This window comes from Pezoporus wallicus, unplaced genomic scaffold (assembly GCF_028554395.1).
Source record: "Pezoporus wallicus isolate ANWC-B61680 ecotype Strahan unplaced genomic scaffold, APGP_CSIRO_Pwel_v1 contig_3847, whole genome shotgun sequence".
NCBI classification, from domain to species: Eukaryota; Metazoa; Chordata; class Aves; order Psittaciformes; family Psittacidae; genus Pezoporus; species Pezoporus wallicus.
In genome coordinates, this window is record NW_026639842.1 from 1,087,275 (window position 1) to 1,110,536 (window position 23,262).

At 39.3% G+C, this 23,262-nt stretch overlaps 1 protein-coding gene across 4 annotated transcripts in view; it reads left to right on the forward strand.

Moving 5' to 3' along the window:
* The window catches only part of DIP2C (disco interacting protein 2 homolog C), a 320,043-nt gene that overhangs the window by 254,829 nt on the left and 41,952 nt on the right, over positions 1-23,262 (forward strand). For all 4 annotated transcript variants that reach the window (XM_057416491.1, XM_057416492.1, XM_057416493.1 and 1 more), the window contains 8 exons: positions 1,009-1,210; positions 3,233-3,342; positions 4,153-4,233; positions 8,885-9,008; positions 10,637-10,758; positions 13,321-13,432; positions 13,552-13,661; positions 16,453-16,583. In XM_057416491.1, coding sequence (XP_057272474.1) covers positions 1,009-1,210; positions 3,233-3,342; positions 4,153-4,233; positions 8,885-9,008; positions 10,637-10,758; positions 13,321-13,432; positions 13,552-13,661; positions 16,453-16,583 — 992 coding nt within the window. The remainder of the gene's footprint in view (positions 1-1,008; positions 1,211-3,232; positions 3,343-4,152; positions 4,234-8,884; positions 9,009-10,636; positions 10,759-13,320; positions 13,433-13,551; positions 13,662-16,452; positions 16,584-23,262) is intronic.

The window sequence follows — 23,262 nt, forward strand, 5'->3', positions numbered from 1 at the left end:
TTGATTCTCAGAATATAGATTGTATCTTCAAGGCAACAGACATAAGCATTCACTCTTCCCACAGTTAAACATTAAAATGCAAGTGAAGTAAATTATGTTTTTGAACACTTAGCTACTCATTGGAAATGCTAGATGTAATTTGTGTCAGTCTGTGTGGATGTCTGAAGTTGTTTTTCTTACTTGCTGCAACTTTTGCTACCAGTGTAAGGAAAATAACTAGTTAAAAAGTGTACGGAATTAAAATCTACGTGCATGGATATTCATGTTTACCTAAGTATATTATGTAGATACTGTACGTTATAGATTTCTTGGAACTGATGCTATTTATTCCACTTGTCAGATAGTGAACATAGTTACTATAACATTCAAAGATACTTAATCTTCTGGTTTCATTCAACAGCTTTTTTTGATAGTTTCATATTTTTTCCTTGCATGTTTTCATTTCCCATTTCTGCCTGATAATTTTTTACACTCTAATCAGTGAAACAGTTATTACCTTAGAAAAAAAATTAAAACTTCATAAGCTACATATATCAATAGATATATGGTGAGAATATGTACGACCTTTGAAATTCTTTGCTCTGCAAGGTAGAGTGGAAGTTAAATTGATAGGAATCCTTTGAATTTAGTTCTGAGAACTGCACAGGTTAAAATCAGTTTTACATGGGTTGCCAGCCTATCTTAGTAATAAATCTCCAGGGTACGTGCTACTAAGATATGCCTAAGACAGATGCCTAGGTAGCATTTCTTAATAGATTTCTGTGTATTTATCATGAGGTTTTTGTTTGCCTTCGTATCTTTTGGAATGAGTATAATAACATCAGTGTTACATTCCCATCCACCTGTTCTCACTGAAAAGAACCTCCTTATCACTGGCATTGCTGAAGTGTCTTTCCATTGGCAGTTAATTATTAGGGTTGTTTTATGCAGTAATTCGGAACAACATGTGCTTATTAGAATGATGAAAAATTAACCTTTCATTAAAATCAACTTCCTGCTTTTTTTTAGGCTATTGACAGTATTCATCAAGTGGGAGTCTACTGCTTAGCACTCGTACCAGCAAACACACTTCCCAAGACACCGCTGGGAGGAATACACCTGTCAGAAACCAAGCAGCTCTTCTTGGAAGGATCGCTGCATCCTTGTAATGTGCTGATGTGTCCCCACACATGCGTAACAAATCTGCCTAAACCAAGGCAAAAACAACCAGGTGAGTGAAGGCAAAGGGACCATAATTTGGTATTGTGTGTTCATGGTATGGAGAAAAATAATGGAATTGATAATGCAGGTGAAGATCAGCTTGATCAGCTGCTTCTGTTAAATATTCTGGGTGTATTAAGGACATCGTTGGTTTTGACAGAAACTAGAAGTACCTTCACAAAGCGTGCAAAGAAAAAATGCTCCAAAAACCTAAGTTCAGTGAACGCATAAGGCACTGTGAGGCCACACCTGGAGTTCCTTGTAAACTCCTTGTTAGTTACGTTTAAAGAGGATAGAATAAGACCAAAATAGAGAAAGATAAAATCTGGCTTAGTTGAAGGCTGAGTTTGTGAAGTAGAAATAAAGAGGACTGTTGACACTAGATCAGTGATGGAAGAGCAAGTACTTAATAAGTGGTCATAAATAAGTTAAGCCCAAGAATGAGGATAAAGGTTTTTACCTGAGTAGGGATGTTCTGTTTTATTCTCACAGCAAGTATATTTGAGGTAAAACCCTAGTTTTAAGACAGATCCTCAGAAGTTCTGTCACACTTTATGAAAAATACTGGATGAAATGGTACAGCAAGGCACTGACTCGAGGCTGAGAAAACCCTTGTAGCCTGCTGTAGTCCAGTCGCTGATTACCCATGCCCCATAAACATGCAAAATTTAGTAAAATTTTTACTTTTAATCCAATTGCAGATTTTAGTACTCAGATTAATTTCCAGGATTTCTGGATCTGTAGCCTCAAGCTTAAGACCTGAATTCAGCTATGTTAGACTAAATGTTACTTTCCACTTTGAAAACCAGCTTGGAATATGAAGTGGTTTTACCTTCTGATCTTGAATATGGGGTCTGTCCATCATGAATTCATGCAAGTTTGCCAAAAATGTCAGCTTTTTTCTTTATTTAAAACCTTTGGACAAATGTTTCAGAAATAAAGACTATAATTTCAGTTTGTGTTTACTGGGAATGTTAGAGGTTACCAGTGACTTCCACTAACTTAATAAAAGCAATGAAGCCTTTAACTGCAGTGCTCAATTCAATATTTCCTTATTGCTGCTTTACAAAGCAATCACTGAATTAGGATCAGTGCATTGGAGATACTTATATTATGTATACACTGTATATCACTGTAAGGAAGGCAATGCCTGGAACGCAGAAACTAACCTGATAGCATCACATTCTCCCATTTTGTGTAATTGTGACATACTGAGAGAATGTTGTTTTCATATTTTTAAAGCAGAGTAGCCTGTAGGTGTTGTTTATCTGGGTTACTTACACATCTCGTATTTTGACACATATACCACATACCATCACTGAGGCAAAGCTTGAACATCACAGACTAGAAGCCTGGTATCAGTTGCAGTTGATCAGTAATACATGCCAGAGAAGAAGAAAGCAAATGCATAAATGATATCTGTAAGACAGGTATTTTTCCCTGATGGTAACAAAAGAACATCAGTGAAATCACCTCATGAAGAAATATCAGCCATGGCATCTTCCCTCCCTGTAAAGCTGTTTTTTTTCAGCCTTTACCTTGTGCTAAAGGGCTTGCATATATGTTATCATATGCACCATCTGTCTTCCTAATCCTTGTCACTCCATGTCTATAGCATTACAGAATTGCTAATACAGATGCTACTTAGCCCAGGGAACAAAAGAGAGAAATAGGAACATTGTCCCTGAAGCCTGGATACATCTCATCTGGTTTTAGGCACTTGAATGGACATGCCTAAATTGGGAGCTGTATTTTCCAAAGATTCCTCATACCAAAGCAGACAAGATGTGTCTCTAGCTGTAGAGAGACCAGGCTAAATGGATTTCTCAGTTAGATATGTTTAGACAGGGTAAATCCAGTCCTACATATCTTCCAGCTACTTGTGGTCCATCAACCAAAATCTGTATCAACAGAGATGTGCATAAGGTTTGGTGTGGTGGATAGCAATAAGGAAAATATAATGTAATGCAAAATAAATAATAATTAATCCAGAAACAAGGTATTTTTACTGCATATTTCTTCTCTATTCTAGAAATTGGCCCTGCCTCTGTGATGGTGGGGAACTTGGTCTCTGGAAAAAGAATTGCACAGGCTAGTGGTAGAGATTTGGGGCAAATAGAAGATAATGACCAAGCCAGAAAGGTAAGCTGAACTTTTCTGATACAGCTTTTATTTAGCTAGTTAGCACTAAGTTAGGACACTTAGCAGCACATAGATTGTAATTATTATTATCGTCATTATTATTATTGCAGAATTTGTTGATGCCTTTTTAAAATTCATACTAAAATATTTCAGAACCCTCATTTACAGCTGAATATAAAATAGACATGAGGGAAGCCACTGTGTTTCATTTCAGTGGATTCTTTTTTAGTCAGTTTACGTGGGACAACAGAACATGGTAAAAAGTGTTAATGGAGCTTCAACCAGAAATCAGCACCTTATTATGTATTTTTACCAAGTTCATGTGGAGTCCAGGGAACTTTGTTTGCATATATGCTCCTGGCCTTATTTGTTGTTATTTTGATCCTGTAAAATCAAGTTGAAATTCATCTCTTTCAGGAGCTTATGTGAATAATTAAATTAGTAAGTTCTGAGCAGTATAAATATTTGTATGTTTATAGTAAGAAAAAGAGAGGAAGCTAAAGAATTAAAATGGTGCTTAAATTCAGAGAGATCAGTAAGAACTTCTTATTGCTTTGAAAGTATATGTAGTAATATATCATAACCTCAGCAGTGTCTTCACTTCCAGAGAGGCTGCTGCTACCACGCAAAAGCACCTCACTATAAATATGTGATGACAAGAGAATTAATTCATGTTTAGTGCTTCTGGGTATTGATGTAAAATGTAGCATATAAATGAATAAGACACAGCTAAGCTAGCAAAAAGAGTCATCTGTTTATTAAAGGCAAAAAGTTATTTAGTGTCATGACTATCACTCTGCTTTATTTTAGTTCCTCTTCCTCTCCGAAGTGTTGCAGTGGAGAGCTCAGACCACTCCTGACCATGTGCTTTACACTCTACTCAACTGCAGGGTAAGAAGCTCAGATGTTGCCCTGACAGGCTGCGGTATGGGAAATGGCACAGCGGTATTTCAGCTGCACCTGTTTCTGCTATGGCTGAACGTGACCTTTCTGTTTCTTTTCCCATTAATACTTAGCCGTTATATTTAATGTTTACTGAAGCAGAAAGGGAAAGAGAATAATCATTGCCAGTTGTCAAAATAGAGATTGCTTTTATATGAGACAACGCTCCTTACACATTTCTCATTTCTTTTTCCACTACGTATGTGTTGTGGGTGAGCTGACACTGCAAATCTATTTCAATAGTCATTGTTCCTATACCGAAGAGTAGTATTTAATACTGCTCACCATCCTGATTTCCAATTAGAAAAGCACAGGCTTGGCAAAACCAGAGTATTTTCCCTAAATAAAACAATTACAGTTGTTTTGAAACTGGACCATTTGTTGGAGGTGTAAGAATGGGGAAAGGGGGTGAAGAGAAAATGAGGTATGTCCAGACTCCAATGAGGTCTGTAGCGGATTACTGATCTCTCTGCGTATCCTACATTAGGTGCTAGCGTGGCACAGGATTTCATTGTTTATAAAAAATGAATTAATGTACGTCATATGGTACAGAACTTGGGTTTACTAAGAGTGGGTGATTACAGACTTCCTAGATGATTGTAGATGACAAGCCAATAATTCCCAAGACCACTGGAGAGGATGAAAGTCTGATTTCAAGCCATCCTGCTATGGTACATCCAGACACATCTGTCAAAACTGGAACACATATGTAGTATGTGAGGGTCTCCAGGAGAGGAGGAGCCTGGAAGTGCTATTTTGCTGGGCAGCCTGGAGTAGCTGGTGTTATCTCAGCCCATGTGGTCCCTACACAACTTGGATGGGTTCTTAAACCTCCAGTATTTTGTGAACCTCTGTGAAATAACCGCTTACTGTATAAGGATATGCTTATATATTATGCTTATATGCTCCCTCAGCCTGTATTACAGTGCTGGTGCCAAAGTTCAGTTAAGGGCTACCAGTAAGTCACTAAATGACCTTATCATTCCACAGAAGTGAAAAATAATTGAATTTTGAAATTCAGCTGATAGAGAGCAGATTTAGATTAGGTGTAAGGAAGAAGTTCTTTACTGTGAGGGTGGTGAGGCACTGGAATGGGTTGCCCAGAGGAGCTGTGTAGGCCCCATCCCTGGAAGTATTCAAGGCCAGGTTGGGCAGGGTTTGGAGCAGCCTGTCTACTGGAAGGAGTCTTTGCTTGTGGCAGGGCTTTGGAACTGGATGGTCTTTAAGGTGCCTTCCAACCCAAACCATTCTGTGAATCTGTGATTCAGTTTCTCCCCTACTCTCAATGTGGAGTATGTTATATGAAATTTGTTTGAAAGATGTAATACGTTATGGAGAGATTTAATGTTTTATGGAAAGGAGTGACAGGTTTGCCTAGGCAAGTTTTGTTACCCATCTAGAATTTTACTTCTGGTTTGTAAGTTTTCCGTTTTTGTCTTCCTTGTACACTTTGTTCTAAAACATCCAAGCATCTTGCAGTGGATGACTAATAGAAATCCACTGAGATTAGTGTTTTCCTGTAATCCAAGCTTTTTGAGAGTTTGGAATATTTCAAAATTAGTGCAGCACATTACTTTTAGTGTGTGTCATGAAGGATTGCAACACCTTTACACTGCAGGACAGCTCACATAAAAGACCCAAAGGGAGCTGCTGCCTGGTGCTTGCCAACAATTGTTGTCCAACAGCAGGATTCTTCTTCCCTGCACTTCATATAAACAGTGTCTTTCATATAAACACTGCAGCTGGTTCACATGCAGCAAGTGCCAGAAGTCTTAAATGTAAACAAGTTGTGCACAGATTTACGTAATTTGCAGCAATTCCTTTTCTGTGTCAGTAGGGCCTGTGTTAGTGATGTATGTGGGGATATGAGGGGTCCTTCTTCCCGTGACTATGCAAACAGGCAATTTCTTGAAAGAAAGAGGATCTTAAGCACATTCATACTGGCAAGTCTACAGTGACAAGGACACCTAGACCTCGGATCATTTTGGCCATATTTAGGGCTGGACAGATGGAAACTGTCTCTAGACTAGATTCCATATAGTTGCATATGTCCTTAGAGGTGCTTTCATAGTCAAATGTTCTCCACATTGTTTAGAAGACTGATTAAAATTGCCTGAAATGCATTTCAGTAATTGTGGTTGCTGAAGATGTTGAAGAGGAATGCCAAGCCCTGACTTCATTCTTTTTCTTTTCAAATCGGTTGTCCTCTTTGTTGACAGTTTACAATAAATTCTGTAAATGCCAAGTAGTGCCTGCTGACATGCTACTGCTTCTAGTGCTATACCTTTATCAAATTGCTGTCTTCTCTCTGAAGCTGTGGTATTTATAATATATCATAATATATATTATAATTATATAATTATATACAATACATATTATATATATTATATGATGATATTATATATATAATTATAATATATATATATTATAATTCCACAATAAATGCTGTGGTATTTATTGTGGAATGGTGATGGTGGATAGAAAACAGTAATTAGGGAAAATGCTTATTATTCCTTGCCTTATTAAAATAGATTATGAAGAATATTTCTTTAAAACAGTAGACCTTCTTGCTTTCTCTCTTGATGTTTTTGATTGCATTGCATTGCATTTATTTCAGAAAAGAAATGTTTTGAGTGTATACATAGTTTTGTCTTTTTTAGAATCATAGAATGGTTAAGGTTGGAAAGGACCTTAAGATCATCAAGTTCCAACCCCCCTGCATGGGCAGGGACACCTTAGGCTAAACCATATCACCCAAGCCCTCGTCCAACCTGGCCTTGAACACTGCCAGGGATGGATTATTCACAACCTCCCTGGGCAACCCATTCCAGTGCCTCACCACCCTAACAGGAAAGAATTTCTTCCTTATATCCAATCTAAACTTTCTCTGTTTAAGTTTTAACCCATTGCCCCTTGTCCTGTCACTACAGTCCCTAAGGAAGAGGCCCTCCCCAGCATCCTTATAGCCCCCCTTAAGATACTGAAAGGCTGCTATGAGGTCTCCATGCAGCCTTCTCTTCTCCAGGCTGAACAGCCCTGACTTCCTCAGCCTATCTTCATACAGGAGGTGCTCCAGTTCCATGATCATCCTTGTGGCCCTCCTCTGGACTTGTTCCAACACTTCCATGTCGTTTTTATGTTGAGGACACCAGAACTGCACACAATACTCCATGTGAGGTCTCACAAGAGCAGAGTAGAGGGGCAGGATCACCTCCTTCGACCTGCTGGTCACGCTCCTTTTGATGCAGCCCAGGATACGGTTGGCTTTCTGGGCTGCGAGCGCACACTGAAGCCAGCTCATGTTCATTTTCTCATCGACCAACACCCCCAGGTCCTTCTCCACAGGGCTGCTCTGAATCTCTTCTCTGCCCAACCTGGAGCTGTGCCTGGGATTGCTCCGACCCAGGTGTAGGACCTTGCATTTGTCATGGTTAAACTTCATGAGGTTGGCATCAGCCCACCTCACAAGCGTGTCAAGGTCCCTCTGGATGGCATTCCTTCCCTCCAGCGTATCAACTGAACCACACAGCTTGGTGTCATCCGCAAACTTGCTGAGGGTGCACTCAATCCTGCTGTCCATGTCCATTTTTTCAATCTCCTTATTTTTAAATGCACTTAGTGCTTGCTAAGCACTCTCTTAGTGCCAGAGACTGAAATCCCCTTTTTCCACAGAACACTTGCACAAGCAGAGGTGCAGCCCTTTCCGTACTGCCCTGCTCTGCCTTTATCTCAGCACAAACCTGGCCAGCCCAGCTCTAGGCACAGTCAGTCTGTACTGCATGTTCATTTTTAGACTTCTCTTCTGAGGTGTCAGCTGTGGTAATGAATTCTGTGATACAGATGTAAACATATATATACACACATATATGTATTTAGAAAATGCAAGAACTGTAACCCTTATGCAATTTAAAGCACTCTATCTGTTTGATAATTTCGGGTTAGCACTGTTGGAAATGCTTCAAAAAGCCAAACTCTGTAGCATATTGTCACTTCCCCTTTTTTCTTCATGCTGACCAGAGTTACTCAAATTCAACAAATGCCTTTCTTCTCTATTTTATTTATATGCATGTGCTTAGCTTTTGTTCCAGACAAATTCTTTTCCCTGCCACAAAGTATTGTTTTCTCCTGTCTTTTGTCTCTTGTCTGTTGAAGTATTTCTGCTGTGCCATTTGGCTTCACGCCAGCATACAGACAACGGAGTGCAATTTTCAGGATTGCTCTCCACATATTTTCCAGATTGCTGCAGAGACCATAAAGGCACTTTCCTGGCTGTAGCAGGGAAAATGCTGCTGATGTAGCAAGGGAGGTACAGGTTACATGGGCAGGATATTAATATACTACTGTACTCCCTTGGTTGGAGTGAAAACACTGTTGGGGATAGAAGGTGCAGAGAAAGGAATAGAGACCATTCCTCTGCTTTACAAGCATCTTTTTTTCCTCAAACTACAGTTTGGCATAAGGCTGAAGGTTTCTGTATTTAATTTTATTTTGTAACATATTGTGGCTGCACCTCATCCAGTAACTTCTCAAAGTGAAGAGGGAAACAGAGTTTCGGCACATTGCATTATCTTCTGTGACATTTATCTTTCTTCCTGTGCAGGGGACAATAGCCAACTCACTAACTTGTGTCCAGCTGCATAAACGAGCTGAAAAGATAGCTGTCATGTTGATGGAAAGGGGGCATTTACAAGATGGAGACCATGTGGCTTTGGTTTACCCACCAGGTAAAGAGCTGTCATGTTTGGTACCTTGGTAGTCCCAGAAGTTTATCAAGATCCTTTGGAACAGTGCTGTATTGATGGCATTATCAACCTGTAAACCGTGTCAATTGGCAGAACATAAAATATTTGCCTTATGTGTATTTCTTTGAACTTTATCAAACATATTTAAAAGAATTCCACTTTGCATATGTGCATAGATATTATTTCTTTGGGTTCAGATTAAGATTAACCTGTGTTTTTAAAACCTGTCTCTTAAAAGCAGTCAAATTTAATTACTGCTTTTCTTTTAGTTTGTTGGATATATACTATTTTATAAGCATCCAGCTCTACTAAAATATTCCATTTACTGAGTGTTCTAGATTCACCTGTTGAATTCCCCCTTGGAAGTGCTGCTTCATGAGAGTAAAGCAGCAGCACCTGGGAGATAATCAGTGGGTTTTTAAGAGAGACGTATGATGGATAAATAACAGATTATTAAGAAATATCAAATTATAATCACTATTTTATCTGTAGATCTCTAATCTAGACAGCTCTCTGGGCTTGGATTTCATCTTCTGACATAAGGGCTTTTAAGCTTGTGTTAACTAGTACCGTGTTTGACATTTGCTTGAAATTATTTCTGATCTAGTGCTGCTCTTTTATCTTTAGCATTTCATGTGTGTTGGTGAAATAAACAGTCTGATTTAAGGTCTGTATTGTAATACATAGTTGGTAGGGGCTGCGAGACACTGGTAAACTCTTTATAGGAGTAATTTCTCCATAGTTAATATAGGAAAACCTTTTCCACAAAAGAAGACTAATATTTTAAACTGAAGGTTTTATTTTCTGTATGTTATTTCCTATGAATAAAGCATTTTATTGAAGGAACAAGAATTTACCAGTACTGCACATCCTCTTCCACTGAAAGGGTAAACCAGCCCCTGTTGTCATCTTACCACAGCCTGTGTACAATACCAGGGATCTATCAAACAACAGTATTCAAGGGTTCTTTGTGCTGGTATTTGTTTGGCCTCTTTAGATAGCTTGAAGTGTGCTGTACGCAGTCCATTGCCTGCAGTCAATATCTATATAGAACAACACCTAGTTTTATTTTGAAGCAGGATTTCAAAATTATGAGTTTCTTTTTTACTGTAAAATTTCAGGTGGGTAAGTCAAATCTGCATATCTGAGATTAAAAATGACATGAGAAAGTATTCAATGAAACCTCCAGATGTTCTTTCTGCAGCTGATAAGAGCAGGCATCATCCTACCTCATGCTTTTGCTGGGGCATCCTTCCTGTAGACTCTTATTTGTCTATAAATGTAAATTTAGGAAGATAATTAATCTGTAAAAATCAGTCTTCTTAACAGGTTACTTCCTGATCATATAAGTGGAATTCAGCTAAATGATGGTGTCCAGCTATAGCTTTGGGTGTCACCTTTGGCTTTTCATGCTCAGAACAGTACGATTGAAAGGAGGCAGTGAAGCTGAACAAATACTGACAAGGGGCTGAAAAAGAAGTCTGTTAAAGGGCTTAGTCGCTCATTTAACCTTCTGAGTTGAGTTCCAAGTTATATTTATGCTGACATACATGTCTGTGATTAACTGATTTGATTTTCAGGGGAGGATTTTTGTTTTGTTCTTCATGCAGGAATAGACCTGATTGCAGCATTTTATGGATGCCTGTATGCAGGCTGTGTGCCAATAACAGTTCGACCTCCACATCCCCAGAACATAGCTACTACATTACCTACAGTGAAGATGATTGTGGAGGTGAGCAAAAGTGCACAAGGAGATTAAACTGTGGATGGGAAATGGTTTTGCAGAGACTTTAGGAACGGAAACTTAAGTGAGTGGTGGTATAGGTTGAAGAGTTCTATTCCTTCCAAAGATTCTGGGCTTCAGTGTGTTGCAGCATCAACGCTGCTTGACACACACCACCTTCTGACTTCTGCTGCCACAGTTATGCTACTTCTTTCAGGAAGTATATTTGAAGAAGTGCTTTCTTGTATTTAGCTATAAGCCAGGAGTGGTAGGATTCCTCACGTGGCAAAGCTACACTGACTGTTGAGAAAATAACCCAAATTACCCGATGGCGATTTGGCCTTAGCTCTGTACATCGAATTGTTTTGCAGTTTAGAGCAATTTCAAAGTTCTGTTGTGAAGAAGTTGGTCAGTATTTTGTTTCATCCAGAGAAGTGTTCCTCAGACTTCTTCATTCAGCGCTTTCTTTTGATAGTTTGGATTTATCTAATGGTGTTTAGTCTTTGTTGTACATAAATAACTTCATTGTGGTTGTTACTGAGGGAAATAAAATGGTTGCAAAGAGATAGTCTTTCACATCTGGCAGTTTCTAATGTGTTGAATGGAATTCTGAGTCTCTGAAAAAACAAGTTGAAACAAATGTCTTTTTAACATTTCTAATTAATGTTGATACTTTCAAGTAATAAGTACTAGAGAAAGTTATAATTTATGGCTTTCCTTATGGCATCACAAGCCAAATATTAGTAAAGGTAACAGAAATTGTCTTCAGGGTTCTCATTATATAATAGTTTGGCACTCACAGTTTTCAAACGGCAGTTGTTAAAATCATAGAAGTCATGTAAAATATGATATCTTGTTTTTCTTTTGATGTTTAATAGCCAAATTAGATCTGTTAGGTTTCATGATGAAAAACTAAGGACAGGTCTAAGCTGACTTATTGTCCCTTCAATAATTACCTTTGAATAAAATGTTGAAATTTATTAGCCATAATAATGCCAGTTTGACTTAAAAGCCTCTCAGCTCTGTTTTACACAAGATTTTCTTGAGAACCCCATCTCAAGCAGTTGCTAATTTGTAGCTCAGACGTCTTCTTTCTCCTTCCCACCATCCCCTTGTGTTTACCTCTGACTTGCTGTCCTCCAGACATGGACATTCTGTATTTTAATGAACCTCCTGATCTCCCAGATAGCGTAATTCCTGAGAGAGCTAGTAACTACCAACTCATGACGTTCCTTTTAATTTATGCCTTCACTAAAGAAGCTATGTAAGAATTACCTTGCCTTGACATGACAGTGACATGATTGGAGTGAGGAATGCTGCAGTGGCTTCATTTGTCTTTACTTCTAGCTTGAAATACTTAGATTGTTCATACAGGGAAATCATGGAGTTAGAGGAAGTAAGTAGAGCTGGGGTCAGTGCTTGTATGCTTCTGTTTCCTCATGTGCTCTATAAAGTTGACTTCTGTGAGATTACTGTTGATGGAAGTGTATCTCTTCTGCTCCAGGGTAAAATACAATGTACATATTGTTAGTGATTTCCTTAGGTTGAACATGAGGAATTCTGCTGCCCAGGGAGGTTGTGGAGTCTCCTTCCCTGGAGACATTCAAAACCCGCCTGGACGCATTCCTGTGTAACATTATCTAGGTGTTCCTGCTCCGGCAGGGGGATTGGACTAGATGATCTTTCGAGGTCCCTTCCAATCTCTAACATACTGTGATACTGTGTGATACTGTGTGATTCCTTAAAGAAAATGAAAAACCTCTTAGCTTAGTTCCTCAAAGTTTTGTAAAAGAAGAATGATGCTGCCTTTTCAGTTTTTCCTCTGTACTATCTTCAGTGAGCAGCAGTGTTCATATTTATGTTTGTCTGAATATATCCTTAAATATATTATTTTTTATAATCAGTAAGAAATAGTGTAGTAGTTTCTACTTACTAATTTTAAAAGCAGCAAATCTAAAAGGAGAATAGAGTCAGCACGACGTCTAGAATTCAGTGCAGATGGTATTTGAAGTAAACTCCCCATTTCATTCCTTAGTGCCACTTGCATAATTTGTGGTCTAGAGCTACTTTTGCCAATAATCAGAAGAGTTCCCAGTGGTTTATCACTAGCACAGGAATTGGAAATACGTGGCTAACATAAAATTGACTGAAGATAGTAAAATTATTCATATAAATGTCAGGCTAGGTTTTGAGTTATGTGAAAAGACTGTTTATAAACCAAGATATATTGCCATCAAATAGGAAGTGTTCTGGTCACAGTATTCTGCACTGGCATTCTGGGTTGATAACTGATAAAATGTTTTGGAAAAGTCACATCTCACTATTAAGGTGCCTTTAGTTTCATTACAACACTTCTCAAAGTGCAATTTTCATCTAATTTGTAAAACTCACATGTCCTCATCTGCTTTGCAAGCTGCATTTTTTGTGCATCTCTCTACCTCCTGATTGGAAAACATAAGACTAATATACCTGTGTCCTGTTCTGGCAGAAAATAAATCATGGTCTTGCTCATTTTTGTGGAAGAATTCATCAGTATCCCATTGTATTCTTATTTATTTCTTAAATTCCTAGGTGAGCCGCTCTGCCTGCTTAATGACTACGCAATTAATATGTAAATTGTTACGGTCGCGAGAGGCGGCAGCAGCAGTGGATGTCAGAACATGGCCTCCGGTACTAGATACAGGTGAGTACTAAGGCTAGAAGACCTCTGTGTCTTTTCTTATCATTGCATTTGTCAAGCCCTCAGAGGTCTATCTGTCATGGGAGTAAGACATGCACATTTTGTTTCTCTGTTTTCACTAGATGATTTGCCAAAGAAGCGGCCTGCACAGATCTACAAACCGTCTAACCCTGAAATGCTTGCTTACCTTGACTTCAGTGTCTCCACAACTGGCATGCTAGCAGGGGTAAAGGTAGGGACTTCTTGTAGAAGCTTGCATTGCTGCTGTCAGTCACACCTGGCTGGCAGGTGGTACATTGCTCTTGATTTGTAACTCCTCTTGATTTTTGGTAATAGAAATGGAATTGCTTCCTTCCTTGCAGTCATTATTCTATTCCGTTAATATTAAATTAGTTCCATACTCGCTAGGGTACTGTGTGTGGTGAGTTTAGCTCCTCTTCTCCTCAGACTAAAAATTTCATTCCAGTATCCCTGCAGATAGCCCACTACTTGTCTGCCTGAAGCATTCTTTAACTGGCACATCTATTATTTCCATTTTATGAAGGAAATGAGACTTACTCATCCTTTTTTTACTCATGCTAATACCCATTCATTGTTTCCTCCTTGTTGCAACTGGCAATTGCCATTCAATATTCTCCGTGCAATTAAGGGAACTGCTGTTTCTGGTATATTCACCTGGTATAATACTAGAGTAAGCAGCAAAAAAATCATCGATGTATTTGTTTGATAAGCTGAGGCATCGTGAGCTTTTTTAAATTTCTATTCTGCCATTTTCTCCAACCCTTTACCCACAGTTCATCAAAGCTGGTTTCCTAGCTGTTAACTTAAATACTGTTATAGTGTTGGTTTCACCAACACACAGGCAAATGTAAAATCACACTGTTATTCTTACCTTCTTATTATTCTTCCTTATTCCTAACTGTTGCATATCCAAGGATTATGATTACTTCAGCAGTCTCTGCTGACATATCACACTTATAGCCTATATTGAATTCCTCATACTTTTTGGCATCACATCTATTTTTAGAAGCTGTGAACATTCTTTATAAACAAAGAAAAAGTTATTTTCCTAGTTTTTGTGTGGAGAATTAGAAGCAGAGAGCAGTGAACTGGCCAGCCTGAGACTGACTGATGGTTGAATGGCGAGCTGGCTGATGGTCATGTATCGGACACTCCTGGAAGATTCATTTCTTCTAACTTTAAATAGCTACAGTGCCTACAGATGTGGATTACACACTGGGCTCCTCAGTAATCAACAGAGAGAAGCAAGGACTTTTAGGGTCTGACTTATCTGACACATCTAGTTTTGAATGGGATGAATGTCACGTAAGTCTTCATTTCTTCTAAAGAGAACCTTAAATGATTGTTTCAGATGCAGTCATCCAGATTAAATCTGGCATGAATTCCACCTTATCAGGCTTGCAGAAGTGACTACTGACAATGAAGAGTCAGTATTTGAAGAGCTTCAAAGATGGTCAAAGGCAGGACCAGTCAATGAACCTTTTCTTAATGTGGCCAAAGGGAAATCCAGATAAACCCATTGAGGAATTCTCAATTAGTGTCTGAAATCTGGGTCACAGTGATTCCAGATCGCTGATTCAGCAGGTTTATGTAAACAGTTACCATCTGCTAGATAATCATTAGTGTTCAATTAATTGCAAAAGGATTGTAAGAGGCCACGAGGCTTATATCCATAATGCAGTGGTGTTAAATAAAAAATAAAAAAAAAAAGAAAATGTCTGAACAACTCATGTGGCTTCTGAAAAGTTGATAAATATTTTGTAATCACTTTGGAAGCAGTAGATTCCACTGACATTCACTCTCAGCCTTTTCAATAGCTCGCACTCAGTATGGTGTAAAAATTTACAGAATAACACCATTTCTGGACCTCTGGAGTTCAGTATAATCCTGTGTGGAAAAGTGGTCTTGATCCAGCTACAGTAGAATTAATCTCTGCAAACGGCCTGTGATCACTGTGTGGATTCCTGTTTTGAGCTGGTCCTTTTGCATCACTTGGAACATGTCCAGCCTCTGTTACAGCTGTCACTGGCAATGGAGAAAAAGTCACTTCTGAAGCTTTATTCCCCTGTTTACCTTAAGATCAAATAAATTTTACCTTCCAAGTGCCTATTCCCCTCCATTGACTCTTAACAGTACATAAGGCAACTAGCTCAGTATGTTGCAGAGTTCAAGGGTTAGATGAGTTAAATCCTATCCAGGCTGTATTTCTAACACTGTTATCTTTCTTGTTACTAACAGAGAGGACAAAGATTAAAAGATGCAGTTCTGTTCCCACTGCAGTTAGAACTTCTAAGCCAGGATGTGTGAGTGTAGGAAACATGCTAACACTGTGGGAAGGATCAGAAGAACCTCTTTTTAATTGTTTGTTTGTTTGTTTGTTTCAGCTTTCTGCTTGTTTTATCTCTGAGAGTTTTCTTGCCATGATTTTAAAAGCCTGTTTCTCAGTTAGGAACTGGAGAACCTGAAGACATTTTACAGAAACTTTACTGAGTTTATTGGGGATCTTTCTCACTGAATTATTAGGTCCTTAGTACTGTTTTGCATGCAAAATCCTCTTCAGTTTAAAAAGTGCATCGACATTTTTTATTTATTGCATTAAGAAATATGTACTTAGAAGCATGTTACTTATTATCTACAAAATATTTCGTTCAGATCCTGCAGTCATTCATTCCTTTGTTCTTTGAGGAAGCTTATCGTGTTACCATTAGCTTTGTGTACAGCTTGGAGCATATTTTCAAACCACTCACAGCTTTCCCCCTAAATCATTTCAAACATACTATTCATTCTGTCTCCCTTACCCTTTCACAGTTATTTGGATGCCCTCTTAAAGGAAAATTATTTTTTCTTAGATATAAATTACATGTGTGTTTACTCTGAGCACAAAGTCAATATTTATTTGTTTTCTTTATCCTGTAGCAGACTTAAGCACTTGGCGCAGTTTGGGAATGAGCCTTCCAAATGACATAGTTGATCATTTTAATTACTTTGCTGTTGTCTTTCAGATGTCTCATGCAGCCACTAGTGCCTTTTGTCGTTCTATTAAGCTGCAGTGCGAGCTTTATCCCTCCAGAGAAGTCGCTATTTGCTTGGACCCCTACTGTGGACTCGGGTTTGTCCTCTGGTGCCTCTGCAGGTGAGGTTTCTCCTCAGCCTTTTGAAATACTGTTTCCATTGTACTACAACACAACAAACTGGATGATGTGAGTGATAAAAGGATAGGAAGAACAGACGTTACTTCTCGGACTGACAAAGGCAATTGGAATTGCTGGAAGCTATACAGAGAGTGCTGTACTGGAGAATACACTTTGTCTGAGCAGGGCATGGCTGTAGCTGGTTAGACTTAGGAGTGCAGAACATCAACACAGCTGCTCATTGACCTCCTGCAGGTTTACTGCTCTCTCCGCAGAGTCGCTCTAGTTTTATTCGATGAAGGCAGAGCTTTTCCAATATTACCTTAAGGAAGTGGTTTCCTGATGTCCTCTTTTTCATTCTCAATCTGAAAGTACAAATAGATATCTGGGAGTTCCTCATTTGTGTGACTTATGGATATGAATTTTGCAGAGACATGAAAGTGTGTTTTCTTGCAGAAGGGTGCTTTTGTGGCAGTAGCAAAGCTATCAGAAAATAAACAGTGCAATGTGAATCAGCTTTTTTGTTCAAAAGTTTAGAAATTTAACAGTTCTGTCAATCTCTATACTCTAGGGAAGTTACAGTTCAGCACTGAAAGCAGTTCCATCGATTCTTTTCTCTCTCTTTTTTTCTTTCCAAGTTAGCTAGGTTGATGCGGAGGCAAAGGGAAAGAGCTATGGGAGTGTTAATGGAGCACATTTTTATGAAGAAACAGTAGCCCAACATCTTGTCTCCTTCCTTCGAAAGTTCTTTGGGGTTAGTGGTACTGCTATTTTTAGTTACTAAAATGAAGATAATCCAGTAAATATATAGAAGCTTATAAAAAAAAAAAACAAAACAACCCAAACTCAGAAAACCTTTCAGAAATTTTTAATTTTTAATTAAATTACTCATTTTAAGTTAAATTTTTAAATATTATTTGTGGCTGCCCCATCCCTGGCAGTGTTCAAGCTCAGGTTGGATGGGGCTTTGAGCAACCTGGTGTAGTGGAAGGTGTCCCTGCCAATGGCAGGGGGGTTGGAACTGAGTGATCCTTAAGGTGCCTTACAAGCCAAACCATTCTATGATTCTGTGATTTCCTATATAGACTTGTGTGTTCCAGCATGCCCTGATGTCAACTGTTAGGCCCGCACTTTGCTGGGGGCTAAGCCAAATCTGCCATGGTGCATTCAGTGAGACCAGGGAAGGATGATAGAGCACCATAGGAGAGCTCAGCTAAGGAGTTTATTATTGTATGGGATAATGTTGGGGCATGGAGCATCTGAGAATAACTTCTGTGCAACATCATGATTGAACCATAAAATGCAGATAAATGTTAACCTGTCCAAAACCCAAGTAACTTGTGGTGCCCATGACTCTCCTGAATATAGAAATATTTGTTTCTTCCAGAAACATATTTGCAGCAAATAAGTATTTGCTGCCCTTAGGTCCTTCCCAATATTGATAGTATTCAGCCTTTTAGGAGGAGAAGCTTGTTTATGACTGGCAACTGAATTCAGGCAACAAGCCTTTGGGAGAAAGCAATCAAGGTCTGTGCTCCTCTGTAGCTTACAGAAGGAATAGAAAACTTTATACCATTTTCAAAGAAGAGAAAGGAAACGAGGTAGTTGGAGGAACTGAGGTCAGGCCAGCAACACTCTAATCTTAGAAACCATCGTGTCAATCTCTTTGCCACTGATTTCCTGTTCATATAAAACAAGAAGAATTGCAGGCTTCTTGAATTGCAACTGTCATTTAGAGAAAGCTGATGGCAGATAGAGCTTCATTAATTCCACTTACAAACTTAATTTCCATTTCATTACTATTTTAGAAATGAGTATTATTTCATCTAATGGCAAAAAATACATCCTGGAGGCTATTAGAATCTTCATAACTTTGCAACTTTGCATTTTACTCTTTGTAGTTTAGCATACTCAAATCCTCCCCAACATTTTACAAGCCGTATTTCTACCTCAGAAGATTCTACTGTAAAGTTATGATTGTCTGTCACCACTCACATTAACTAAATTAATTCTTCTAATGATATATGGAAATTAAGTTAGGTCTTCCAATTTTTGATCAGCTAGGAAGTTTTGAGAGTTAAAAAGGAACTTTTCGGTTTAGGAGCTCACCAGGAAGAGACAGCAACCTCCTGTACTGCGTGCAGTTAAAATGACAGGTACATTTTAATCCCTTTATTAACTAGACCAAAGGAGGCACTGACTAAGGAATGAAAGAAAAACTAACCTTTTATCCCCGTTGTAGGTGCTTAGATGTTGTGCTGGCCTGCTTCACTGAGGTGCCCCAGAATGCCCCATTCTGTGAGGTCAGAGCTACTTAGGAAAGCTGCTGGAGCATGGAGCCAGCCCTTTGGTAAGTTTGGAATATATTGCGTAGTTTTGCAAAGTTTTTTTATTTTTTTTTTGATTTATTATTTTATGGCCTAAAGGGTATAAAATAATAAAGAAAAGAAACCTTGCAAAGCAGAGCAATACATTTAAAAAAAATGGGATTTACCATGTTCCCTCTAAACTGGCTGCATGCTCCAGCAGGGTTTCCTTGGAAGCTTTGTCATTGAACAGCACATCCTGAGTGTGACAGCAGTCATCAGCCCCATGTGAGTTCACAAACCCCAAACTTCCTAATTTTAACAGGTTCCTATTCATGACTCAATAAAATGATACATTATTTTTGTGTTTTTCTCTTTATTAATGTCATTTGTCCGTTCTGAGAGGGTGATCGCAGTATTCTGACTTGCGTTGCATTGTATCTTAAAATGTATTACATTCTTTAAAAGAAAATAATGTTAAAAATGTCCTCCAGTATATAAAAAAAAAAGAGTACTAAATCCCATTGTTCAAAAATGCTTCCTAAAATTAAGATGTCCCTATCTTAATGCTGCTCACAGTGGAGGAGAATAGAGCACTCTACAGTTCATTAGTGAGGATTTACTGAATTGATGGTTATTGAGTTGATGCAATAGAATAAGTATTTTCCTTCCATTTTAAACCAGCTAAGCCAACCACTATTGCAGTTCTCCTTTTACTACTGAAAGATAGAATAGTCCTTGTCAAATTAACATTAAGTGCATTAATAATTAAAAAAACCCACCATATATTCTCAGAAACTGAGATTGTAATAGTGCAAGTCAGTAAGACTCGGACTGGACCAGAGGAACTGAGTTTTCTGGTCCACAGTGGCCACATAATAAATATCATAAACACTTGAACACTGTAAAATGGTCCTGGGAAGGCTTTCCAGTTAAGGTGCAGTGAAGTGGCTTTCGCCTGTCCCACTCCTGTTGCCTCCATTCCACAGCCACAAGCTGAAGTCCCCAGTGGTGCTACAGGGTAGCTTCTGCAGCAAGAGACCACAGGGTTTCTTATTAACCGGACAGGTGGGCCTGTACTGGAAGTGAGCAAGGAATTGCAGCGTTAACATGAGAACTGCATTTTTGAAAACTTTAGTGTGCTAGGACTCATTGATTATTGTTAGGTTTTTTAGGCTAACTTGAAGTTATCTGGCAGGCATGAGCATTTCACCCAATTTCCAGCCCATTTATAGCAAATTAAAGGCAAGACTGCATAAAGAAGCCTAAATGCCAGATCAGGAAAGGATATTTCCAGCATAGAAGGTGAAGTATGTGAATATAACTCTCTCATGTGCATTACAAAGTGCATAACAGGGGTAGCAGGAATGTAAAGGTGTGTCTGCCTACAGCCTGCCATGTACCCATTTCCCACGGAGTCTTTAGCAAGTGGCAGTTTGTGGAAGAGTCAGTTTGCCTCTCTGCCACATTACAATAGGTCTGTTAAACCTGTCTCAAGACTGGAATGTTCAAGGGCAGCTGAGAGCCCTGAGTTACCTTGATAGGCAATTTCTGGGATGTGTTGACAGGCTAACTCCACTGACTCTGCAGATCAGCCCATACATGGAGGAGTCACTGGGGCAAACGGAGTTGCTGTGGCATCATATGAGTGCTGCTTAAGTGTGAGCAGGGGCTTATAAAAGGACTTTGTGTTGAGCATTCCAAATTCCACCAAGTGTATGATTCCTAGTCCTGGTGCTGCCAGGTGATGTGTTTGTACTCAGGAGCAGTCAACACCACCCAATGAGAATTACACATCAGTTCATGAGTGCCCTGTAGCAACCTGGAGCCATGATAGAAAGCTTCCCATGTGAGGCTCAGGTTGCTGCACCATGTCTCTGAAAGGGTGAGGTTAAAGCCTTTGGAAGACAAGAACAAGAAGTTTGAGTTAACCTCTGTCTCTCATTCTGGGCAGACAGCACAGTCCCAACAGGTGATGCAGGCACCACAGGAACAAAATACTGGCATTTCAGTATTAATAAAAGACTTACAGGTATCTGACTGAGGTACCAACACCAGAGCTTGAGCTAAAACAAAGTGCTGAGCTATGGTATCATTCTCACCAACTCCCAGTACTCTGATGTGGAAGTTGTGAAGGCTGGACCTATTCTCAGCACCAGAAGCCTATCAAGATTTATGGGTGAGATCTTTTCCTTTCTGGAGAAATCTGCACGCCCTGCGCAATGATTCATTTGCTGTACATGAGTTAAACTTCTTTGTGAGATATCTCTGTCACTCCAGGACTGATTGCTTATCTGCTTACCATGTGCAGTCATGCTGTTAGTGCCCTGTATGCCAGCTGGGCATCTTTGGACTCTGCAGGTGGTGAGAGGTCCTTTACATGTTCTCCAAAACTCCCTTTTTTGTGTATGTAGTCAGTCTCCAAGAGAACTCAAGATTTAGTTTTGGCCCAAGTCCTGTGAAGCCTGAGTCAGGCATAGATCCAGACACTCTCCCCTGGCACGTGCTGTCCTTCTCACAAGCTCTGGTCCAGATGACTCTGAAGGCTTTTGCTTAGTCCCATTCAGGTTCCCTCAGCATGCAGACTGTTATCACATAGTTTGAATTATGGGCATGGCAACCAAATTATTTCAGGCTCTACCAAATATCCATTTGTCATACCTGTCCCTCAGCATCAATGCCAAGTATCATCCATAGAAATCCAGAAACTAAACGCATATACTTACAAGACTCAGCAGTACGTACCTGCCTCCTGCGGCTAAGTGGGAAAGCAGCTCACATCACCTGAGAAGGACACCTGAAATCACGGCAGTGGCGGGTTAGTACCCTGCCAAAATTCAATTGCAAATTGCAGTTTCCATTTGTCAACATTTATTGCCCTCCTGAAATTTCTGGAACTATAATAAAACCTCAGACTTTACCATTAATCTGCCTCAGCACAACAGGGGGTAAATCTTTAATTCAATGGAACAGTTAAGTGCCAAAATATCCTTACAGGCATCTCTGTATGCTGCCAAAACAGCCTGCCAGGCAGTGGAACCAGTGTTGTGATCAGATGGTGCCATCATACCAAAATACATCCTGGTGCATTTAACTGGAGCATTCTTGTCCTTGGGGAGCCCTTGCTTAGTGCAGGCACATAAGGCTCCTCACTTACTGCCAAAAGCCAGGGCTTTGTCCACCACATGAATACTTTTTTTTTAACCCAGGTTGCTTTGTAGTCCGCTGAAGGAAGACAGCATTTCTAAAAGATGATCTCCCACCTCAGCTACCACTGCATTTCGCTTGTGTCTGCATCCCAGAAGTCACTGTAACCAGGTGATGCAGGGATGCTCTGTAATCACTGTCCTTTTTTGTCTTCTTTATTGCCTACTCCTTTTGCATTTTTTAAAAATGGTAGGGACTGATAAACAGATGTCCAGGTCTGTTAGGCTGTCTCTGCAGTTCAGCACTGTGACTCTCTGCTGCTGTTATAAGACTGGTATCAGGAGACAGGGTTACTTTTGTGACAACAGATTTGTACAGCAGTGGAAGAAACAATCTTGGTTCAGTTCTTTCTGGGTATTTATATAATTAAAGTCTTGTACCTACTTTAATATATCATCCATTGTTTCAATTTCAGAATAGTAATTTTAGTGTCTACAATTTATATTTAACCCCAGGTTTTCCTGATATCCTGTCTGACGCCACAGTGTTCACCAATGATATGTGTGAGAATAGCAAAGCTGACAGTTTAACCATCTCTTGATGACTATGATGTTTCTAAGTGAGATGGAGCTGTCCATTTGTTGAGTGCCTCAGTTTTCAGGATTAACTCTACCATTTCTAGAATGTACCATGCTTAGATATACCTACCAAACATGTCTACCATACCTAGAATTACATGAAGGCAGCACTGACAGAACTTCCCAGTTCAGGACCATATCTAGCCTTATCCAGCATCTCTAAAGCAGCCTTCCACAGCTGCAGTCTGTCTGTTCAAGTACATGGTCCTCAACTTAGTTGTTGCCATCTATACTAAGCAAACACCTCTAACATCTCACAGTGATTTGAAAGCACCAGAGTGGTAGAAATGTTTCAACCAGCTATACAAGGGAGTATCTTTTTTTCCTCAGCTTCTCTCCACCAAAACATTGGTGACATACATCTTCTCATGGGTTAACATGGAAGTATAAAGTCTGCAAATTTGCAAAGATACAGGGATACGAGGAACATTTTATTGCTTGGAGTGATTCACAAAACCTGCATGTTTCTGAGACTGATTCAGGGAGGTGAGCCAAGTTATGACTGACAGTCATGGTAGCCAGGTGCTTCCCAAGCTGCTTCAGCTGTGGGACTGGCACATTCGCTCCAGAAATATGTCTTTGTAGTTCTT